Below are 24059 nucleotides of genomic sequence, written 5' to 3'. Positions count from 1 at the left end.
CTCTTAAACATGTAGTCAGTCACAACTCTCATGTGAGAATTTGTGACAGGGATAAAAAATAAAGGTAGGATTCTTCATTTAAGCCCTTCTTCATTTTTCATACAGGTAAGTTAATTTAATAGATTTTTATGTCATGAACCAAAGCCCTTTAACTTTAATGAGATTTGGCTTATTCTATAAATGAAGAGGTTCCAGATATAATGATAATATAAGAAAAAACACTCAGATTCTTTCTTAAAATATAGTTATGTCCTAATGGTAATAATTTTCTCTAATTTTTTCCTTGTCTGAAACACTGACACTTCACATTATTGTGTTAGGTGATTTTAGTACAGGATTTATCAATAAATTCTCCAATTATGGAATGAACCTCTAGAAAACATCATCTGTTTTGTATTTGTATGCATAGAACATTATACTGCTAAATTGTAATGCAGTAAAATTATTAAGCACATAGGTTTACATAGTTTTTAGTGTGGAGGGTATTATTAATAGGTTCCTTTGTTATAACCCCGTGTTGCCTTACACTTGCATGAGTACATGCCAATGTGTTCATAATTGCTGTTACTGTGGGGACATTGTGTTTGGTAAAGAAATTAAGATAGCTATTTCTTGCGTGGTTAGATAGGTTACATTGTGATCTTTATAAAGCATCAAGCATTTTGTCACAAAAGTGCACTGACCTCACCGAAAGAAGTCTGCGTGTGTTGGGACTTAGCAGCTTTACTGATGTTTTGAGGCCTCTGCTTCCCCTGCAAACAGCAATGCTTTTGCCCTGCCCAGAGAATCCTGGGGCAATGGGAGGCCTTAAGGAATCAGAGCTGTTGTGTGATTTCTGACATTACCAAACTGCTATTGACAAAGATCCATTCTTGCAATCTGAAATATGTTTTATATATCTCTCCTTTTTAACTTATATGATTCTTGCATTACTGCTGTTCCCTCACTATTCTCTTTCTAGGGATATCATCTGCAAAATTCCGTATCAGCTAAAAAAATGCACAAACCCCGTGGTCAAAACTTTTTAGAAGTATGTAGCTAACACTAAAATTCTCAACAAGCTGCAAGAAGAAAATAAATACATGTAAATAAGGCACTATAATAGTCTAAAGCACTTGCCAGCATCCTATCTTTTTAGTGACTGCACAGCTGTGTTTCCATTACACGATTAATGGGTTTTCTACCTTCAAAAGAGACATTTGTACAAAATGGTAGCACAGTGCAAGAAATACTAAACAGCTGACTATAGCTCATCTCTTTTTCATGGTGCTGTCTGTGGAAATAATTAAGGGCTAAAAAGCCCTTTGTCAAAATCTTTCAGATTAAATGTCTAAATCATGACTAGGATTCAAATAAGTGCCCTGTCTTTTCACATGTTTTGGTACCTATCTACTTTCATTCACCTAAAATAATAAAAATAGCATGAAAGTTTGAGCATCTATTTCAAGCTTTTGACTTTTAATTCTGCTTCAGTCACACTAATTTAGGGGGGCGTTGACCACCCTTTGCCTCCAGTGAACTTTTGAGAAGAGTTCCAAGTGTTTGAGAATTCCAAACACATATTCAGCATCCTCAGAAGCACACACTCAGGTAGTGACTAACACTCTTCTTGGAAAAACATTTCTCTGTATGACATGCCAGATGATACTTCGCTAGTCCCACCTTCTGCTTTTCTACAGATTCTGATAGAGTTATTTTTAAGATGCATTAAAGAATGAATAGTTGTATCTTTTCACTACAGATATTAATTTTACGTAAAATAAAGAGTGTCCTGAGCTCTCAGATTTAAGTACAGTTGAAGGTATATCTTAGTTTAGATTTTTAATTTCTGCTTGGTTTACTGTGCATCCGTTTGGGGTTTTTTTTGGTTGGTGTTTTTTGGGGTTTTTTTGGCTGATATCAGTGGGATATTGTGGGATTAGTAAAACATCACCAAGGAGACCACTAGTAATTTAGTAGACCTGAAAACACTGGAAATCTTTACAATACTGTCTCCAACCGCTTCTATTCTGTTGGTTTCAGCTAAGGTCACATTATAGCCAGATGCAAACCTGTCCCATTGAAATTAATTATGAAACTATCATTTAAATTCAAATAGCCATGGGCTCACTTTGGGTTTGTGTACACTTACTTTGAGGGCAAGATTTCACTTTTCAGTCTTTGCACCCTAACAACATCCAACTACTTTAGCTTTTGTAGGTTTGACATTATTAATCTTTGCCTTGTTTGTGCTTAATATTACATATTCATCTCCATTGGCCTTTACACATACTATTAGTGTATGCAGACACGTGCACACATACACTCTGTGCTATGTAAAAGGCACACGTAAACAGCACTGATAATTTCCTCTAAGTTCATTTTCTCCAATTATCCTTCACCTGCAATTTTTTTATGTATTTCACAGATACAAATGTAGGGTGTTAGACAGCGCTTCACCATAGGCAACTATTTACTCACAGTGGAAGTACCAAGGCTGCAGCCACTTCGAAGCTAACTTGTATTTGATGACAACTTTCTTGTGCTTTATCCACAAAATGGTCCTTTGTACTGGTTTCAAAAGGGACGCCACCAGCGAGTATCTGACGTTTTCTGTATTTAAGAAACTGGACCTTTTATACTTTATGTTCAAGTAAATCTCCCTCACATTCTATGTCTCATTTATCTCATCTCCATACATTCTACACTCTAGATTATATCTTTAAGTGTAGAGGACTGTTAGATGAGAAAAGTCATATACTCTAATACTTAAGAACAAAATGTGACACACAAAAACATAGTTGCTATCACATTTCTCAGTCTTTTTGTCCAAATGAATCATCAATTCTTGAATAGTAGCCTACGTCAAGAGGCAGGGAAGCTGTTTAAAGATGATTGTAGAAATGAAACAAAAGAATTCCCCAAATTCCCACCCTAAATATATAAGAGCAGTAGAATCATAGAATAGTTTGGGTTGGAAGGGACCTTTAAAGGTCACCTAGTCCAACCCCCCTGCTGTGGGCAGGGACGTCTTCAACTAGATCAGGTTGCTCAGAGCCCCGTCCAACCTGACCTTGAATGTTTCCAGGGATGGGGCATCTACCACCTCTCTGGGCACCTCTCTCCAGTGTTTCACCACCCTCATCGTAAAAAAATTCTTCCTTATATCTAGTCTAAATCTACCCTCTTTTAGTTTAAAACCATTCCCCCTTGTCCTGTCACAACAGGCCTTGCTAAAAAGTCTGTCCCCATCTTTCTTATAAGCCCCCTTTAAGTACTGAAAGGCTGCAATAAGGTCTCCCCAAAGCCTTCTCTTCTCCAGGCTGAATAACCCCAACTCTCTCAGCCTTTCCTCATAGGAGAGGTATTCCATCCCCCTGGTCATTTTTGTGGCCCTCCTCTAGACCCGCTCCAACAGGTCCATGTCTTTCTTGTGCTGAGGGCTCCAGAGCTGGACGCAGTACTGCAGGTGGGGTCTCACCAGAGCAGAGCAGAGGGGCAGAATCACCTCCCTCGACCTGCTGGCCACGCTTCTTTTGATGCAGCCCAGGATACGTTTGGCCTTCTGAGCTGTGAGTGCACGTTGCCGGCTCATGTCCAGCTTTTCAACCACCAGTACCCCCAAGTCCTTCTCGGCAGGGCTGCTCTCAATCCCTTCATGCCCCAGCCTGTATTTGTACCGGGGGTTGTCCCGACCCAGGTGCAGGACCTTGCACTTGGCCTTGTTGAACCTCATGAGGTTCACACGGACCCACTTCTCGAGCTTGCCCAGGTCCCTCTGGATGGCATCCCGTCCCTCAGGCGTGTCGACCGCACCACTCAGCTTGGTGTCATCTGCAAACTTGCTGAGCGTGCGCTCGATCCCACTGTCTCTGTCATTGATGAAGATATTAAACAGGACCAGTCCCAATACAGACCCCTGTGGAACACCACTCATCACCGATCTCCATCTGGACATTGAGCCATTGAGCTCAATGTCCATCCAACTAATTCCTCACCCACCGGACAAGTCCACCCATCAAATCTGTATCTCTCCAGTTTAGAGAGAAGGATGCTGTGGTGGACTGTGTCAAAGGACCATGTCATAATCCAGTATCCCGCTTCAGAAACTGGTACTAGAATCTGCAGAGTAATTGCAAATAATACTGTTGAATATAAATATAGGGTAGCATTCTGCCAAGGTAATGTAGTTAAAAGTTGGCTCATCTTTACTAGGTCTTTAAGAATAATAATTGGAGCTTAATATCATCAGGATCTCATGCCATTCAACACCAGTTAGAGCAAGAACAGTTCTCAGAGGGAGGATGCTCCCCCTAGGTTAGAAAGATGTAAGGTCTTGTGTCCATTCCTGTCTAGCCTCTATAAACAGACTTATAACAAAACAGTATATATATGGAAAACCCTGGACAAATAAGTGTGGCACAGAAAGTAGAGAAGTTATTTAGTAAACACTCTTTTATCTTAGATTAGGTACTGAATAAAAACAAAACAGCATGTCATCAGAAAAACACATGCAAATACTGCTACTGGATTAAGGTAAAATAGAGTCTTTCCTGATTTACAGTTCTACAGCATTTTTCCGCAGAAGTAGTTTTACAGACTGTAAAGGGAAGCATCAATATGGGTAGATAGAAGCTGCAATATAATTTGTATAGAACAGGTGCAGAGAGAGTAAGTATTTGTCCTGTAGTATGTTGGATTTGCAGTGAAATGAAAAGCTTAGTCATGAGCATCAGATAATTTTTTGCAGTGTTGATTCTTGCTGGAAATCATGAAGAAAAGACACCACAGACTTCATAAGAATCCTTTTTGCTTTCTTCCTGATAGGTTAAAGGCCCTCATATTGGTTACTAGTTCCCAATATGTCAAAGGCTAACTGAGTTCTTTCCAACACCCAAAACTTGCCAAGGAAGGAAATTGTTTTTATGAACTCACTTCAAGAATTAATATTAGAGAATATGTCCTCTCAGCAAATTGAAACAAATAAATTGCATTTGTCCTTCTTAGAAATGGAATTGATCGCTTGAGGTTAGGACTGTGATGGCAAGTCACAGCAAAAAAAATCTTGAGAGGACTGAAAAGAGGAAGATGAGATTGATTTTATGTTTTACTTTTGAAAAATCAGCAGCAGTTCCTCTAATTCTAACATAAATGTAGAAACACAAAAGATGTATTAGTTCATTGCAATTTTAAAGACAACTAGATTACAGTGATAACACTACTATTTTTCTTTGACCAGAAGGAGAACAGTCATGTTTTAAAGTGTCTAAGTCTCCTTTGTTAGATGAAATTGTCTTTGGCAAAGCCACAAATTGTTTCTTACTTTTTCTTTTTTTTTTTTTTTTGACCATTGTTCCATATAGCTCTTAACTGAAAGTGCATAATGTCCCTGCTTCCACCTGATTGGTGATTTACTGCCCCAGAAAGATGCTTTCCAACAAAGTATCTTTCAAGTTGTTCAGAATAGGTCAAAAACTTAAGCTTCATTTTTATTGATGTTATTATTGTTTTGCAGCTTTTTTTGTTCTTTTTCTTCTACACATATTTTATTGTCTGATTTCAGCTTTATAAAAATACTAGCTTAATCCTAGACAGCACAGGCTGTTCATAGCCTCTTCATCTTCCATTACCATAACTATCCTTCTTATCAGCAAATGGAACAGCCATCAATGCTCCCAAAAATTTACAAATTCATCCCTAAACACAGTGATTCTAGTACCACCATTAATTGCTGACCAGTCAAAAGTTCTTTATATCCCTTCAAACAATTTTCCAGCTACACTCTGTTATGCCCCATCTTGAGCAGAATCCTTCCTTAATACTTACAGAATAAGACAGTACTGCTAAAGTAAATGTAGAGAGCTTTAACTGCAGTAATCCCTGAGCACATTATCTTGATACACCAGAGCACTGATGATTCCTCCTTCCTTTGTGCCTGCAACATCTCGGTTCAGGAATTTAAGATAAATAAGCACTTTGAAAATGGTTGTTTCTAGTTTGTGAACCAAATAATAACTTAGATGACAAGCTGTAGGAGGAACAGCATCATCCTCTCTGTTTTGGCAATACCTTCCATTAAGGTGTCATTCTTGGGTTATTTTTACCTACAACTTAATGCCTGATGTATAATAGCAAAAGTTGGTTGTGCTGCAGGAAAGGGAGATACTGATCTAAAAAGGTTCCCTCTCTTACAAACTGATCCATGTTTGAAAAAAAACCAACAAAGTTTGCAGAAACCTCCTTTCCTAGGTGACTTAGCAAGACTAATGATAGAATAATTAATTTTTCTACAGCTAGATCTAAAGTCTATTGAAGGCAACATATAAATTCTCAGGAGGCTCTGAATCTGGCTATACTACCACAAGTGCACACCAAAGTTTCTACTGCTCTCCATGCCTTACACATATAAGACATGAGTATACTGAGTCTTAGATTTTGAACAGAGTCACTTACTTGTCAATTTATTGATAAAATCGAATAACAAAGTTCTTTCTGAGGGTTAAATCGAATCCTGTAATTAATGATGTTGACAGATTCATTGTAAATACGAACCAAACTAAGCTTCCATTCACCCCTGAGGTCAAACCTTTTTAGAAGTTCTGAATGTTTTACTTTTTAAGCCTTTCTCCCTCTGATCTTCATTGTTCCAAGTAGTTTAGAACAAGAAAAATATTCTAATTTAGCTGCCTAATTTTCAGAATTTTTGGTTTAAACTTCTTTTGTCCAGCAAAGCCATTCAAGACCTATGGCATTTTTAAGAATAGAAAGGATTTGCCTTGATGTCTGGGGCCAACATTTTTTTTTTACTGTTGCTAGTCAGAAGTGTATTCTGTGCCAGTAGTTAATCCAGCTTCTCCCAAACTGAACTTTGGTGGTGGTGGGTAGATTATGCCTTAAAGAATAATCCATACTGTGTAAATGCAAAATATTGCTGGCCTTTCCTCTCCCTTGGTGCTGCTGTTTTCTTTTTTTCTTTTTCCTTTTACTTTCCCAGTTCTTCCTCAGGCCTTATGAATCTTTTAAGCCTCCCAGCTCTATAGAGAAAAAGAAAGTTATTGTGTGCCTTCCATAAATCTGTTGGGGTGAAATTCATTGAGTTCAGTAGCAAAGCCTACTGATAACAGAATTTTGCCCCAGGACATAAAAGATCTTGTAAGAATCTCTCTCTGCTAGTGTGTTTGTAAGTTTACAGTCAAATTTGCTTGGATATCAAAATTAGCACCATAAACACGTTTATAGTCTATCATGAATTTGAGTTACTTTTGCTGATTCTTTCATCTAAGCGTGTTATTCTAGAAATGAACATTATATCACTATGCTGTGAAGATTCATTATAGCTGTATCAAGGATTTCAGGCAAGAGGTGCAAATTCAAACCTCCTTTTTCTGATTTTGAAACCTCTAATCAAAAGAGAAAGATTAAATAAAGCAATTAGGCTATAATAAAGGCTGCTACAATCTCAAAAAATTATGGTAGTCTGCATTTTAATTCAAAATAGTTAGGGAAGAGCAATTTTCATTAACTATTGATTTATCAATATCCTTGACTTCATAGAACATTTTTGATAGCTATGTTCTAATTAAATAACATTATTCAAATATAGTAAATTTTATAACCATCACTTAACATTGACTGCTTGGGATTTTAATAGCTCTCTTTCACCTCCAAACCTCTCTTAAAAAGTATAATCAATTTTACACCCTAGTTTCCTAGCTGCTGTTGGACTATTGAAACTCTCCCTATTTTGATGTCATGCAAGAATATATCCCTGTAAGATGTAACCCCTAGACAGGTGGCATTCCTCCATGTTGCTAGCAAAATCAATGCAACTAGAGAAGGCTTGCAGGTACCTGCAAGAGGTGGATGACGTTCCTTCAGCAGGTACTAAATCAAGTGAAAGAATGTAATATTGCCATCAGTGACTAAAATTCACTGAATTTTGCTGGAAATAAGTTGTGGATGTAATTCACAATTACAACTCTTAGCCAATACCCTCATACTAATATTATTCCCTTGAGATGAAAGGATGCTGTCTGTAATTCTGCTCTTACCCAATATTCTCATACTAACTTTATTCCCTTGAGATAAAAAATGCTGTTTAAATTATTAGGATTTGAGAAATCTTACATTTTCCATCTCCCCAATCACAAAGGGACTGTGGCATAGAATATGTTCATTTTCTCCCTTTGATGCTCCTTTAAGGAATTCTATTTTTATTGCAGCTGAGATTGGAACTTAGTGTGTCCCATCTTCCAGGTGCACTAATTACTTACCTAGATAATTTCTCTAACACTCAGTGAAAATTTAAGTAGTTCTATAAAATGGATCAAGTTGCAAAACCCATTTTGGCATAGCTTGTTTCTCTAATCGCCTTGAACTTAACTGTGGGGGTGGAGGGAAGGAAGGAGAAGAAAAAAGAAGGCGCTTTTCTTATCTCACTCAAAAGATAAAACTAATACAGTTTTTATATCATATAAAATTTTTCGCTTGAGTTAAAATAAAACATCGGTATAAGATAAACTTAGTGGTTACAGCAAGGCTTAAGGTGTAGATAACCTGGATTGATTCCTTCCTCTACCAGTGAGAACTGAACTGCAAGTGGTACTTTCCAAAAGAATGTCCCAACTTAAAACTGATTTTTAGTACATCCCTCTTAGTACTTACAATGGCTGAAAGTAATAGAAAAACTAAGCATATTTGGTGAATGATGTGATTTTAAATACATAAATATCACATCAATTTTAATAGACATTTTTAATATAAATCTTTTTTTAATATCTACTTTTTACAGAGAAAATAACCAAAGCAAGGCAAATACCAGTTTCAGTAACTCACTGAGCTAAACACTTTAAACCAAGTGCCCAGATTGGTTCTGAACTGGTGTTTTTGTAATTAGTACTCTACTCTGCGATGTGTTAACACCTGGTGATTTATTACAACTCTTACTTTAAAGCTATAAGCAGATTTATAGACTTTGTAGAGAGGTAGAAATGACACATTACAAATGAGGTTTTTTTAGTTTTATACAGAAAAAATGTCTTACTACTATGTATATTTCAAAATGGTTTCTAATATAATTTTTTGGTAGCCTTGGGGAAATAATGGCAGCATATGAGCACTTTAATGCCAATTTCATTTAGAGTAGAAAGAGGTTAGTTGTCTGTGTGGGAGGCAAGGGAGGGGAATTTATTGTTATAGACAAAATACTTCCAAGGACTCAATATCTAGGATTCTAATCCTAACTTTTTTTTCCTTTTTTTTTTTTACCATGCAATCCCACTTGCAAGTACATATATTCAAAATAAGGGAAATTTTTGAGTGGCATTTAAGCAGACCATGGACCGTAGCACGGACTTGGCTTATGGCCACTCAGAGAAAAAAGGATGTTTTTCAGAGGCTAATGTGTATGGTGCAACTCTTCTTGGAACTCCTTGGGTGTCCCAGGAAATTATAAATTCCAGATAAAAACCTATTCCTCCTATTCTTCTGCTTCTCATCAAAAGGTCTTGACATCTCATCTTTAAAATAGTGACAGAAACATTTGTGTGAAAGGCATGACAATTTAGGAAAATGCTTCTATGGAAGCTGTTTCTTAACATGGTTTTCAGAAGATCTCTTCAGAATAAATTGTTTCGTTCTGATGGGATTTATGCTGCACAGCACTGACAGTTAAGTGCTTAATGGAGTATCTCCATGGGCTCTGTATTACTGTTGAACAAAACACAGAAGCTGAAGAAACACTAAATAAAACACTGTGCTGAATACAGGAATAAAAGTGAAGTCTGGAGGACAGTGGATAAGTTTTACATTATATCTACAAGTGTGTTCCAGGAAAAGGCATTCAGATATCACTTCTTTTATGACAATAACTAGTTCTGAAGCAGCTGATTTTTTTTTTTTTTTTTGTTATCTCAGGGTGAGAAATTTGAATAGGTTGCACTCCATGAATAGATGTGTCATATAAGTGATATACTTTTTTTAAAAGAGAGAGCAAACTACATGGGGAATACAGAAGACTGAATGAAGTTAACGAGCTAGTTTTACCATTCTAAGGAGCTGAATCTTTCATAAGAGATCATGACTGTGCCTGGAATAGGAGGGAGCCTACTCTAAATTAACTATTGAAATAGCACCTGGATTTTTGCTATACAAAGGAAGAAAACTAGTCTGGATTTTACCTTCTAGCAAGTAGGCAGTGCTCTGATAGTGGAAGATCAAAATACATAGAAGCTAGAGATAAGAGGGGAAAAAAAACCAGCACAGTTCAGCACCAAAATTCACAGAAAAAAAAAAATGGGATTTGGATTGTATTTGCTCTTGCAAACAAACCAGCCGAAGTCCAGCAATACAATTCAAGAACTGCAATAAATTACAGTGTTGCATGTATCTGACATAGATGACGTGGCTAAAACATGTTACATACACTGTAAATATAGTCTGAGAAAACTAATAGGCCTATGCTGGTGGCACAGGAAACATTGGCCCAGTGAGCAAAGGAAGTATATTTTGTTCATGTTGATTGGAAACACATAGTCAAGAATTAGAATTTTAAGAATCACTTACTGAAATTATTCTGGAGGTTTGAAGCTGCATTGAAGTAGGAGGAAACAGGATGCATGTAGCCAGAAAAGGAGGTAAAGTTATAGGGAACTGTAAAAGATGTACTGAACTGAATTTACAAGAAATATATAAAGACTGCATCTTGACCAGATTGCTGGGAGACAAGGGGTGAGAAGTTTAAAAGCAGTAATGTAGCGAAAGCACTTCAGGCAAGAGTAAAAGCTTGAATTTACTGCTGAAGATTATTGAGAATGAGTATACAGCAAAAGCAATGATATAGCAAAATCTGTTTTACTTAAAAAATATATGTCAACAAAAAGTTTGGAAAATATAAGAAAGAAACCTTAGTTTCGGAAACTCTGTTTCTAAAATGCGTCAGTAGTAGATCTACTTTACATTTCTTTAAGTTTTGAATGAGGTTTTGGTAAATGAAGAGAGAAATATCATTCAGCTTTAAAACCTCTGAAGCACCTTTATCTTATCCCAACAACTAAAGTATGCAGTTGTGGCTCCTCATAGCAGTACCCTTCCCTCAAAAGATTGTTATATATTCACAAATATATATTTTTTTAATATGTATATATATGTAGATCCTGTCATGACACTCCTGATACATTGTTCAAAGCATTAGAAAAATGTGTCAGATGACATTTCCACAAAGAAGTGGGATCATGTTTGCACCCAAAATGAAAATGCAAAAATTTATCATAATAATTTCTATGGGTCACAACATCCCATACTTCGAGGTTTTTTGACAACTAGTTTCTCTCATTTAAATTTAAGGTCTACTAACTTGCAAATATTTCTTGTGTTTGTTTTCATGTTGTTCAGCATTGCAGCACAAAATGGGGGGTATGGAATATGTGCTTGGGATAATTGATGGTGCTGCCATGGGGTCCAAAATATCTTCCCATGTACTACTGGGATTTATGTCATTTTGCCTCTGAAATTTGTTTTAAATAATGATTCTGACAGCTCTCATTTTTCCTTTGTTAGATCTTAGTGACTGTTATTGGATATTTATTTTTAGAAGCACAAACATATTACAAAAAATACATAAGCCCATTGAGGATGAATAAAATATCTCCATAGTAACATTCCGGATAGTGATATATGACTGGTTGTAGACAGATTGACAAACTTCATCCTTAATTCTGCATCAGGATTTGTTAGCATAGTCTCTTGAGCCCAAAAGTTACTTCAGAAGTGAAAAGACCTCTTGTTCTCTCTTCTGTAGTTATTTGGCAGCAATGATTGATTTTTTCCAGATGTGGATAAATATGAAAATTTATTTTATTAGTTTTTATATAATCGGCTGCAAATGCAATCAAGAACATCCCCTCAAGGCAAATGAATATTTAGGCTTTGCTTGGTTTTTCACAGAAGAAATCCTACCATAATCATGTATTTTAGGCTTATTTTATAATACGTTTAAATGATACCTTAAATAGTTTGCTTTGAAATGAGTAATTGATATTAATGTCCATACAGTGCAGTAAAACTTTTCATCTGCAGGATAATATTTATGGTAATTAAAAAGATCATGTTATATTTTAAAGGCACAGGTTCTTAAAAATCCATTTAGGAATTTTTTTTTTTTCTCTCTTGGCATTAGTGTACCCATACCCAGTACTGTATTATGCATAGCCACTTGCGTAGTCAGGAGCCATTTCCCAGGCTCACCTGTGTAAACATCAGTGAAGTTAAATCCCCTCAGCTTCCTTGCAGTTTGCACTGAAGCTTGTATAACTTACTTGTTGTTTATGTATTTTATCAGTTGTCTATATCAAACCTTCATACAGAAATTAGAGAAAAACATGCAAGCCACTATGAGTTTTAAAGCTAAAAGACACCACGTATACTGTATAGCAAATTAGATGGTTTTAAAATCCACCCTTGAAATAGGTGCAATTTCTGTTCCTTTCATCTAAACAGTTCTGTATTCAAAGGGAAGCTGGTGATAAACAGTAGTTAGTTACACACATGAGTCATAATTATGTTCTTTCTCTCTCATTTAAGTTGTTCGAGTTCATGAATTTTTTGGCCGAGAATGTCATCTTCTGTTACATGGGACTCGCACTATTCACGTTTCAAAATCATAGCTTCAATCCTCTTTTTATATTTGGTGCATTTGTATCCTTTGCTTTAAAGAAGTATATATCTATGTAAATGTATATTTTTTTTTTAATATATATAAAGAATGTGTGCTCCATGTGAAAAAAAAAAGTCAACAAGCAAACCAATCAGTTCCTTAAATACTAAATATCAATTTTTTGTCAAATCCAAAGGCAGTCATCTTTATTACATATATCTCAGTAGCTGGCTCAATGCACGTAAGCACATGGTCTTTTGACAGTTGCTGGTTTTCAGATCTGCTACAAGGCAAATAGCTTTAAACCAGCTGGGGAACTTTTGCCACTGGTTTACAAGTGGGGTGGGAAATTGGGATGTATATTGGGACACATATGTGGGGACAGGTGCAGGCATACAAGATCTTTTTGCCTGTCCAGAGCTGGTGCAGATCCACAAACTGTAGCGCTGCCTCCAGACAGATATGTTCCATAAGCAGAACTTCCCCAAAGCTGCTTAAATAATATCAAGTCCTTAAAAAGCACACGGTTCTTCATTGCTCAAATCTTTCCTTTGACACCTCTAGTGTACATGGATTTATTTACACCATCATGTGCCTAAGAGACTGGTAAGAAAAAGAGTCTGTGTCTTTAATTCTGCCATGGTTTCTCAACAAATCTGTTGCTTACTTGTGCAGTGGTATCAGTTCTTTTCACGCTGATAATTTACACAATTATTTTTTTGGCTCGGAGCAGCAGCCCTTTGCTTATCACATTTTGATAAACTGTAATAGCTTTGAAAGTCAGGATCATACTGTTTACTTGCCGTAATTTTTATATGTGATTTCCAAATGAATAACAAGAACTGCTTCACAGCTCCCTTGGCTACAGGTTGGGTTAAATGGCAGAGAGGACCCCAAGAACCTATTACACCCCACCATTGCAACAACAGTGCAATACTGTGTCCTGCACTCCTAGCGTGGGAAGACAGATGAACGTGAGAGCAGCACTCGGCACCCCAGATGGGGGCTGCGCTGCAGAGCACTGCAGGGACCTGGCTCTGTCGTTTCCTCTCACTAAGAGCCAACAGACTGCGACAGGGTTGCACTGGACGGCTGAGCACAAGGCACGTGAAGCAACCACTGCTAATGCATGTTCTCACAAGTCCATAGGAGCTTTAAGCAGCTCTTGGCCCAGCAGGTATGATAGATGCAGACATTGCCACTCAAGTACTTCATCTATTCTACAGTCCGCAGCATGTCTCAGACTGAGTGCCATAACTAAGCCCTAAGAGTCACAAGACACGCGGAGGAAGGAACCTGCTAAAAACATGTATAAGGAGCTTTGATTGTCTTTTTTTGAAATCTGATATAGCCTCATGTTTCTAATTAAGGCAACTTTTGTAATCGTTCCACAGAGGAGTAATAAAGAACTCCTTTTGAAAAATCTCCAAAGAAAAAGGAAAAAGAAAAGCAAAGAGTGCTGGATATAGACAATATGAATCGTCAGGAAATAAGAAAGTAATCATGTCCAAAAGCACATTTATTCTTTGTAAATTGCTGCTCAAGGAGATAATGCCATCTCTGCAATCGATGACGGGCATTTTAGTGAAGGACTGAAGATGAAGTCACATGTGATACAAATGTGATGAGTAAAAGTAGACTGATTGAAGTGGGATATATAATGATGAATATAAAACCAGGATGTCTGGGGAAGACAATCTCTGCCAACTGCACAGTTTTATAATGAAATTGTAACCAGAAGGATCTGACATGTAAAATATGAAGGAAGATAATCTCATATTCATTTTAATTACACTTTTAAAATAACTTTGGAGAAATACTGGGTTTAAATTAACTCTGTTTTTGTCAGTAGTTCCGCCACCATTTTCCTCAACATCTTACATTTTAGCTGGCAGTTTTTGTAGCAAGAGCTTGCAACATATACCCACTTTCTTTCCTTTTGAATTTGTGTCGAAAACAAAAGATTCCCAGGAACTTTCAGCACATGATGATGTTTTCAGGTAAGTGCTATTTTGGTATTTTTCCTGTCCACATTTAACAACTGACAAAGATAGTCATCTATCACTAGAAAAACCACATCTATCATAAAGAAGTCATTATCTTAAAACTCAAGATAGTCTCTTCAAAGCTGCTGAAGCAAATGGGTGTATTCTCATCAACTTCACTGTGCTCTGGACCTATTTTAATTAACTTTTTGGAAACCTACAACCCAGGGAGCAAGTCTTTCAACCCTTTGTCCCCCATCTGTCTACACTTCCACGACAATTTGGGAATACCATGTTTTTATGTTGTGTTGTTTCAGAGACACCTGTAGTATACCTGACAGTATGCTTACATACCAGCAAATAAATATCCAATTTTGAAGGTGTTAGTACTGATACTCACATCAGACAAGGTCTTCGGCAATTCCTTTAACTTCAGGAACAGTTTTACTTTGAAACATGAGACTAGGAGACTTTAATTCCACAGACCTTTTCATATATATTCCAGCACAATATTTGAGTACTTTATTTTCCAAATTCAGATTTTGTTGATTTTTAACTCTGGTTAACATTGTAGAATAAAAAAAAAAAAAAATATCCAGAAGAGGGAGCCATGTTCTACTCTGATTTGTGCATCATCCCCTGAACTGTTAAAATCTCAACTGGATTCTGTATTTTTGGACTTCACAAGCTAGAAATACCTCCACTGACTTTCTGATGCTAGTTAGGAAAAACTCACTTATAAGCTAAGAATATTTGTTCTGTAAAAGACAGAAACACAGATCCCCCAATACCATTTATGAAATAATTTTGTAAAATTAGAAAGCACCTTTTTTTTCTTCATTTTCCTGCTTTTTGTACAAAAGCCTATTCCAAATTTTTATGTATAAAAGTTCTTGATTGACAGCCTTGATGTACACTGATCTATTTAGCCAGATAACAAGTAAAATACAATGTGCCACATTTCAAGCTTCCTCATCAGGAGTACTCCACATCAGGGTGCCTCATTTATGCCTATGTAATTCCATCTCTCTGGAGAGCAACACAGTAGTTCATTTCTATATCCATTCAATCCTTCTGCTAAAAGCTGCCACTGAAAATGTCAGTTGATACCAGCTAGATTGTAGTGAGAGATGATGACATACACCCATTAGGAACGGGCTTTCAGACCACCTGCTCACCTACAATTGTTAGCCGTGTAAGATCTGTATGTAGATCACTCTAGTAAAGCTAGCAGGTGGCCAACTAGACAACAGCGTGAAAATAGCTTCGTATCATTAGTTATCTAGTTTCTGGGCTCCATTTTTGCTTTTATTTTTCATCAGATAAAGTATAGAATTAAAAAACTTCTAAAATATATCTTACTCTTCAACTCTTCTGTCCTCATTTTCTCCATTTCATTCCACAGAACTAGGAGCAGAAAGTAGCCTGCAGCCAACGACTGAACGTGAGAACTTGCTCTCACACATTAGCTTTCCAGTACAATCTGGCAGCTGAGAGCTGAAAATGGTAGTATTGAAAACTTCTAAAATGTAAATGTTAAAATACTCAGAAAAGTAATTTTTAAGTGTTTTCAAGGAAACATTGTATTTTCTAGAGAAAAATATCTTTACAACATTATAAGAAAGGAAATGGCATCATCTGCTAGTAGAGCAATAAAGACTGACTGCCTCTCGCGCTGCCAGCAGCTTCACACTTCACAGAACACTTACGATATGTGGATTTTCTGTGTAATTGTACTTTTTAATATGCACTAAGATTTGTGCTTAGTTACCAATAACATTCTCATTTACTATAAACTGATCATACTGTATATATAGTGATAAACTGAGAAGACAATGACTGCCAGAAGAGAGACACATTTCTGATATGAGTAAACAAGGCATTGAATTTGAGTTTGGAGGAAGATGCTTATTGCCTACACAAGATCAGCAGCAATATTCTGGTATAGCATCAGGTTCTAAACGATCAAGGGGAAAACTGGGCTTCACTCACCTCATCACCACACATTCAGATGTAGAAAACAAAGAATTTGGGGTTAGTCTTGTTTTCCATCTTTTCATTACTGAATGCTCCAAACATTTACTGCTTTCTTTACTGAGTTTTACTGCCGTAATCACCATGAATATTAAAGTCTGAAAAAAACAGTTAAGGTCTGTCCATTAGCATGTCCGTTGTCCATTAGCATTTGAGTATACCTTTCTCTGCAAAGAATTCTACTGAAGTCATTAAGTTCTACTTTTTGAGGAGTATTAATACATTTGAGAAAAGGTGGAAGAGTTAGGCTTGGAAGTGGATTATGTAGCATTTTGATTTATTACATTCTTCATCTGCTTCTGCCACTCCTCCAACAACACATTACGGAGGGTGGATTCACTTTTACAACTGTGTTTAATCATGATTCCTGATAATATTCCATTGTAAATCAAAACTAGATTAGTCCTTGTATAATTAAGCCTGAGCTTCTCAAATTAAGTTCAACATCAGCTAAAATGAGCAGGCCAGCAGTCTCTGCTCATGTGAAAAAGTAGTATTTTAATGTCTTAAATTGTAAGGGAGCTATCACTATACACTAGTGGTCTATGCTGCATGAAAAATGCCTCGTTTCAGTTCAGACCCTGCTATGATGCCTTTAACTGGTAATAAAATTAAAAGGGAAGGAAACTAAATGGATCCAGATAGACTTATTAATGGCAATGTTTGATATCTGGGCATCACTGCCACATGACCAGGAGGGGACTATTTCACAGGTACAGTACTGCGCCTTCCACTCTTCTTCCAATATCTCTATTTACTTTTTACTGTGCTTTCCTCTTCTCTACAGCATATAAATCAGCAAGAGAGAGGCTTGTGGGACATGGTGCTACACAGGTGGTTGCTGTTAATATAAGACACATTACAGCAGCAGTGGAGTCTGAAACGGTGGAACACAAATGCAGAAAAGAAATGAAAAAGAATGCCTGTATACAGGCAGCTGTTGTGCAGCCATTTACATCTGCACACTCATACATAACATGGTGGTGGGAAGTGTCAAAGCAAACTTTTCTGATAAGATAGATATGAAAAAAAATCAGCTAAAGAGAAAAGAATGCAAGGAAGAAAAGAGCAGAGAACTACGGTTGAAACCAAAACACCAGATCTACATACAGAAAGCCGCCTTTCCTGGTAGATTCTCTCCACAGTACCCACAACCATTACTGCCCTCAAAGGCTTTTCAGAGGGATGGGTTTGGAGTGATGTGTGTTTGTGGAGTGTGAGCAAAGTATGGATAACAGCCCCATAAGACACACCTTTTCTATTCTGTGGGCCTCTGAAGCTTAACCCTGAGGGTGGTTTTCTTTGGAGGCCCTGACACATTAAAGAATATCTCTTAAAGATGAATCCCTAATGCCTGACACAGCTAACAGAAAAGTATGGTAGGAAATCTGTGATAGAGCCCAAAGGATCAACGGATCACAGCGCAGACATGGAGCTGCTGTCAGTGCGCCATCTCGGAAAGATGAGGGGAGAGAATCTCGCTAATGGTTCATCATAGCGTTGTCGTTCTACTGTGCCACTCTCTCCAGGAGTAGCCGAGGCACCAATGTCCACTGGAGCCAGTTATTCCATTGTGCTTTGTTGGTGTTTTTCCCTGAGGTGTTACAGAAAACCTAACCTTCTTTATCTTCAGTCTATTTCAGTATCTTACCATTTTCTGAGGTTGTTAAAATTTGTGTTGTTTCCTGGAATGTATTTTGATATATATGTAATAGTGTTCCTTGCTTCTCTTTGAGTCTTTACATTTTAGGTTATATTCCTCTGCTTCCCACTGCTTTAGCTGAAAGCAAATGCTTTGTCTGATTACTTATTTTATTTTAGACATGTTTTTAGCTGAAACTGAATTAGCTCTTATAGACCCTGTTGAGCCTTTTATAAATGAAAAATGCAGGGAAGGCACTCACTATTTCTCTAAACTGAAGAAATACCCAGTCCGGCGCTCAAGAAGTAGTGTGTCTTAATGACATATTAATTAACAATCAATTTTTTTTTTATATTCTTACCCAAAGATATGTTCTAGATTTAATATTGCACATACCATTGTGATGCAGTTGTGGAAAGCAGCATTGTTTTCCACCAAAATGTAGCCACCAATAATTTAAGCATTTAATCTGGGCTAGTCATCTATATTACCACTATAACTACTGGAAAAAGACCATTTCAATAGTGGTTCATTCCCTCCTCAGATACATGTTTAAAATGAGCTGATATTTTTTTCCCATAAGAAAATAGTAAAGCATGTGCATCCTCAGAGATGTCTTTTATATAAAAGCAAAGTCAAGGACAAGCCCGCTCATTGACTGCAGTGATATTTTCATAAAAGCAGAGATTTTAAACCTGCTGCCACTGATCATTTTCAGCTAGTGTAACTACAGTCTGGTACTTCCTTGCAGAAATGGCTTTGTGTTGTTCTCTGGATAAACTGTCCATCTTCTGTAGAAAATAATTCACATTCTAGCTATGTAATCTTAAAGAGCTTTAGAGTTCTACTCCGAAAATAGCTGCATTCTGCATATGCCATCAGTGCCTTACAAGAGGTTTAATTATTAGATTTAATATCTCGATACTTGCAAAGTACTTTTTGGATTCATAATGTATTGTATACAGGTAATGGCATTGCTCTCTACACTTACTTTGTGCAATTTTTTTTAGAGAACAATAAAGTAAATTTAAATAGATAAGTGAAAAACACTGGAAAATATAGAGTATTATTTGTGTTATGCATCCTGAGGGCTGAAGGCACCAGTGGGCTATTTTTCCCCTCTTTTTTTAAATGAGTCACTCTGTGAGGACCTCTTTAGTTAGCTTATTACTACCTATGGCGCTTTTTTTAAACTCACTGTTAGCTGTTTTCTCCACATTTGTAAGTTTTTGTTTATTCAGTCTCTGTAGGTGTATAATTTTACAACTATTATAATATTTCAAGTACACTAAGAGCTAAAAATCTACATTTATTCTGCATCCCCTTTTTAGATACTTACAATCTTTTAAAAACTACTCATTGTTTTTAAGTCATGGTTTTTCTTACTGTTCTTAGCACATTGAAAGATTTTAAAGAAATTTTAAAGAAATTTTCTACTTTTTCAAGGAAGAAACGGGTAGCCTATTTGGGTACAGATTTTAATGCCAACCTTCTTTCTCACTTGCACCTGATTTCATGAGTAGTCAGTAGTAGTACTGAAGTCAGTAAAACAATACAGGGAATAGATTTCTTTTTTAACATGCATAAAGTCCAGATTACTATTTAATTTGCAATTATTCAAGATGAAGAATTCAGTGGATGTAAAACAAATGTGTGATTATTATGTGAATATGAGAGTAGTTTCATTGTCCACTTTTGCAGAGTTGCTTACATTGCATTAAACACCGTCCTTTCAATTAGCACGATTCAGCATTTTATAAGTATGATCGTGGTCTGAAAATTTCCTCTGCCCTTGGAATTGGGTTTGGGCTGAAAAGAGTAAAATTCTGTTTCTCCATCACATTAAGTTCATCCTTCTTGTCTTTTTTTTTTAGGTTTACGTGGTGCAATAGCATTTGCATTGGCTATTCGAGAGACAGAATCCCAACCCAAACAAATGATGTTTACAACAGCACTGCTTATTGTGTTTTTCACAGTCTGGGTATTTGGTGGGGGCACAACACCAATGCTCACGTGGCTTCAGATCAGGTTAGTACTCTCTTTACAACATTAACCATCAAAATAGAATGCAATCACTATAGATCAATCACTAAATTTCTACAGCTTTCTAAGGCTTACTTATATGCTTTTTAATAAAGTTTTACAAGACAAAGGAAGTATTTGGCTACCTGGTAGAGGCTCCAGATGACAAGGAACAGGTTCTTCCCAAGTTCACTATGGGTTTGGACCTAGGTCAGACCCATCCTTATTTCCTAAGGGTTTGTTTCACTGCTGTTCCTTTTAAACACTGTGAATAAACATTAGCAGTGTCCTCCTCACTGTTGAAGAAAGAGCTAAAAAGGCATCATCTAAAAATGTGTATTTATTACACAAACATGTCATAAAGAATGTATTTCTGATTTTAAGGGGAATATACTAGAAAATCTACCTGCATTGGTGTATCATTCAGCTATTAATTTATTACTCATTGTTTTATATATGCTCCTTCACTATATTATTTTTTAAATTGCTTCACAGTCACTTGTATTCACAGACAGCAATCAATGACAGGGGAGGTTAAATGAGAAAACAGAGAGAAATAGGAAGCTGGAATAAAGAGTATCTAATTTAAATGTAGTGTCCTGCTGCCAAGTGTGTTTTTTTGAAACCCCACTTTTAACAATAAGAGTGTAATGCTATTGCTGAGTTCTGGTTACTTCATAAGCTATTTAGAATTCACTGCCATGGTTTGAAAACTTCAGTATCAAGATAGGCTTGTAATTCATGACAAACACACAAAATGATGTCTGATTAACAAACCTGTGTCAGACTGTTGCTATAAAATACCAGCTGAAGATAACTAAATTGGAGCTTTAACAAAGAGCACAGATAAAATCTTGCAGACAAAATAAGGACTAGTGTACAAGTGTACTGTATAAACATCAAATGCAGGCACCCATACGCAGTGTGGGGGCTTTCTATTTTTGTGACATCTGAATGATTCTTTTTCATGACATCTCTTTTATGTCCCATAGAATGTCAATCAAGTTCATTACAGTTTGGATATACTCCACCACTATCAGCCATCTTTCTGCAATTTGCCACTTTTTCACTGTCAGTCAGCAATAGGGTTGCTCTATATGGCAACAGAAATGTGGGCGAGAAGGAATATTCTCATTAGATCTTGTGGACCAAATCGGTTTGGATTACTACAATAGGAGATTAGGGAATAATTTTGAGAAAACAGTAAGGGAAAAAGGAGGTAGGCAGTAGCCATGTGTCTAGTCTAAGGACTTAGGTCACTAGATGCCTGTCCTGGTCTAGCTCTCTAGGTAATTTTTAAATTAACATTGTCAAGTGCTTTCATTAACACAAGCAATTTAATTGGATGCGATGCCATTTCTTCTGCTACTTAGTACTACCCAGAGGTGGGAACGCCCACCAGACCACAAATGAGGGGCTGGCTCTATTATTAACTATTTACACCATTCAATGCAAGCATGTGCTTCTTTTTTTACCCACCTGTACAGTAGATTTTACCAAAGACACTGAAAGTAGACAGTCATTATTGATCTAAAATGCTCATCTCTTTGGGATGCCCTTGGAATCCCAGCAGATCTGCCAGGCAGATTTACCAATCAAATAATTCATTTTTGTAACTGGGATATAGATTTTCTTACTATAAAGCTATTAGGTTCACAATTCCCACTTAATTTCTTGACATCAGAAATACAGCTTCATAAATTATGAATGTGTGGTCAAACTGAGACAAAACTTTAAATAGACATCTTTAATTACAAATGTATCTTGAGGCTCTGATTTCTCTTTCTAGTGAATATATTTAACTGTCTTTATAATTTATTACACCTCAATATGGAATTTTGACCTTAGCTACCAGCATTTGTCATTTTAGTCTTAAGTAATTTTCCTAAGTAATTGTATTTAAAGATGGTGGTAATTCATGCCAGTTGATTCTTGTATGGATTCTAGCAGACTTGGGTTTGCTGAGAGTTATGGGGCTGCTCCAAATTACACCACCTTGCTTGGTGTACTACCCCCAGTATGCTTGCAGCTGTGCCTGAATGGCCATTCCGAGCTGCATCTATCCCCATTTTTTTTTTTTTATATACAATTAGAAGAAAGAGATTTTATTTTTCATGCTAGTTTGGAGGGTTCAGCTCACAAAGCCAAGGGAAACTGTATTATGAGTACAAAAATGATATGATTATCTGTGAAGAGACTCATTGGAATGGGTTGGTATGTCATCAATTACAGAAAAGAGGGATGAAGCCAGTGAAATGCTGCAACTATGTCTGTAAGTACAGAAGAGGGAGACTGGTCTCACACTAGCCCTTAAGTGTTCAATTGATGTGAACTTACATCAGGCACCATCTCAGGGCAGATTGAAACCACTTCTGTGCAATTACCCAGTGCTTTAAGGAATCAGATTTACCACTACTGTTCAAATCCAAAGCACGGTGCTAGATCAGTTAATCTAAATGACTAGAAATAAAGTTACTCACATTATCAAAATTAAGTGCTTAGAGAAAATAGAAAATATATGAATGGCTACTTTAAGGTCACAGTGACTACACTGGATTTCCCTACCTAACCTATGAGTTGCTGTATAGGTAAACCTCAGGAGACAGGAACAGTCAAAAATACAGTGATCAAGTGAATAACAGTCCAAAGCTGAGTGTGCTTTTTTTGCCAATTAACCATTTTATTATAAAATGATTATCCAGCGGGTAATGTATTTAATTGAGCAGGAGACATTCAGAGGATAGTAAAGAGGAACATGTGATTTCTGAGACTATTTGGATTAATTGAATCTTATTCACATACTTTTTAGTTTGTGCCCACTCTAGCTATGTGGAATAGGCTACAGTTCCTATCAGTAGTTCAGGAGGTGCAAGTCTTAACTCCTCAAGGTTGATCAAGTTAGTTTTATCCTAGAGGTAAGTGCTTGAGTTTGTATATTACAGACCAACTTACCCACATTTGGTTTTAAAACATAAATAAATCTATTAAGTTGAAGATAGGTAAAAATAACATAAATTACAAATAACTAACACTAATATATTTGCTGTACCATAACACATTACAGTGTGTTTACCTTTAGTCAAGGTAAAAGACAGTAGTCAAGATCTGTACAGTCTTCTTATTGTATATTATTGTCTACATATTATACAATGTTTAAATTATGAATTGCACTCTCCATAATTTACATTGTGAAATTCTCATAATGGTGATCAAGACTCCTCATATATCAACAGACTATAAGGGAATAGAACAATGACAATTTTTAAATAGTAGTAGTAATAGTCTTCTGAAAACTCAGTCTTTGTTTCCATAATAACTGGAATTTCCATAATCTTCCACCTCTCCTCACAGCAATAGCATCAGATCGGCTTTTCTTTTTTTTTTCAGTTAAAATTCAACTTAATGTAAATATAATCTGTCACTCTATTTTTAGAGAAAAGATGAAGATGTGTCCTCAGAGATAACTACCAGCTGATTTATTCCAGGAATATGTACAGCTTATACAACACTGACAAATTTTTGCCAAAACATATAGTAAGATATATTATCAAAACTAACCATGCGCTACTGAAAAAGGCTCCATTTCCATTTCCCATTTAATGCAGCAATATCACTCAACTTTCTCACAAGGTGGCAGAGGCCAGCTGTGCTGAGAGCTTTTGTATAAAGAAGCTTAAATGGATCCCAGGAGTTCATGCGAGTTTATTAAGGTTCACAATTCGAGGTCCCTTCATTTAACAAACAA

General features: G+C 36.5%; 1 protein-coding gene across 1 annotated transcript in view; it reads left to right on the top strand.

Annotated features, from left to right (window-relative positions):
* SLC9A9 (solute carrier family 9 member A9) overlaps window positions 1–24059 on the top strand; it is a 208275-nt gene that overhangs the window by 100898 nt on the left and 83318 nt on the right. The window contains exons 10-12 of the mRNA XM_075158327.1: window positions 12559–12672; window positions 14520–14631; window positions 20167–20320. Coding sequence (XP_075014428.1) covers window positions 12559–12672; window positions 14520–14631; window positions 20167–20320 — 380 coding nt within the window. The remainder of the gene's footprint in view (window positions 1–12558; window positions 12673–14519; window positions 14632–20166; window positions 20321–24059) is intronic.

This window comes from Calonectris borealis, chromosome 9 (assembly GCF_964195595.1).
Source record: "Calonectris borealis chromosome 9, bCalBor7.hap1.2, whole genome shotgun sequence".
In the NCBI taxonomy this organism is placed as follows: domain Eukaryota; kingdom Metazoa; phylum Chordata; class Aves; order Procellariiformes; family Procellariidae; genus Calonectris; species Calonectris borealis.
This window is presented reverse-complemented; position numbering and strand designations above follow the sequence as displayed.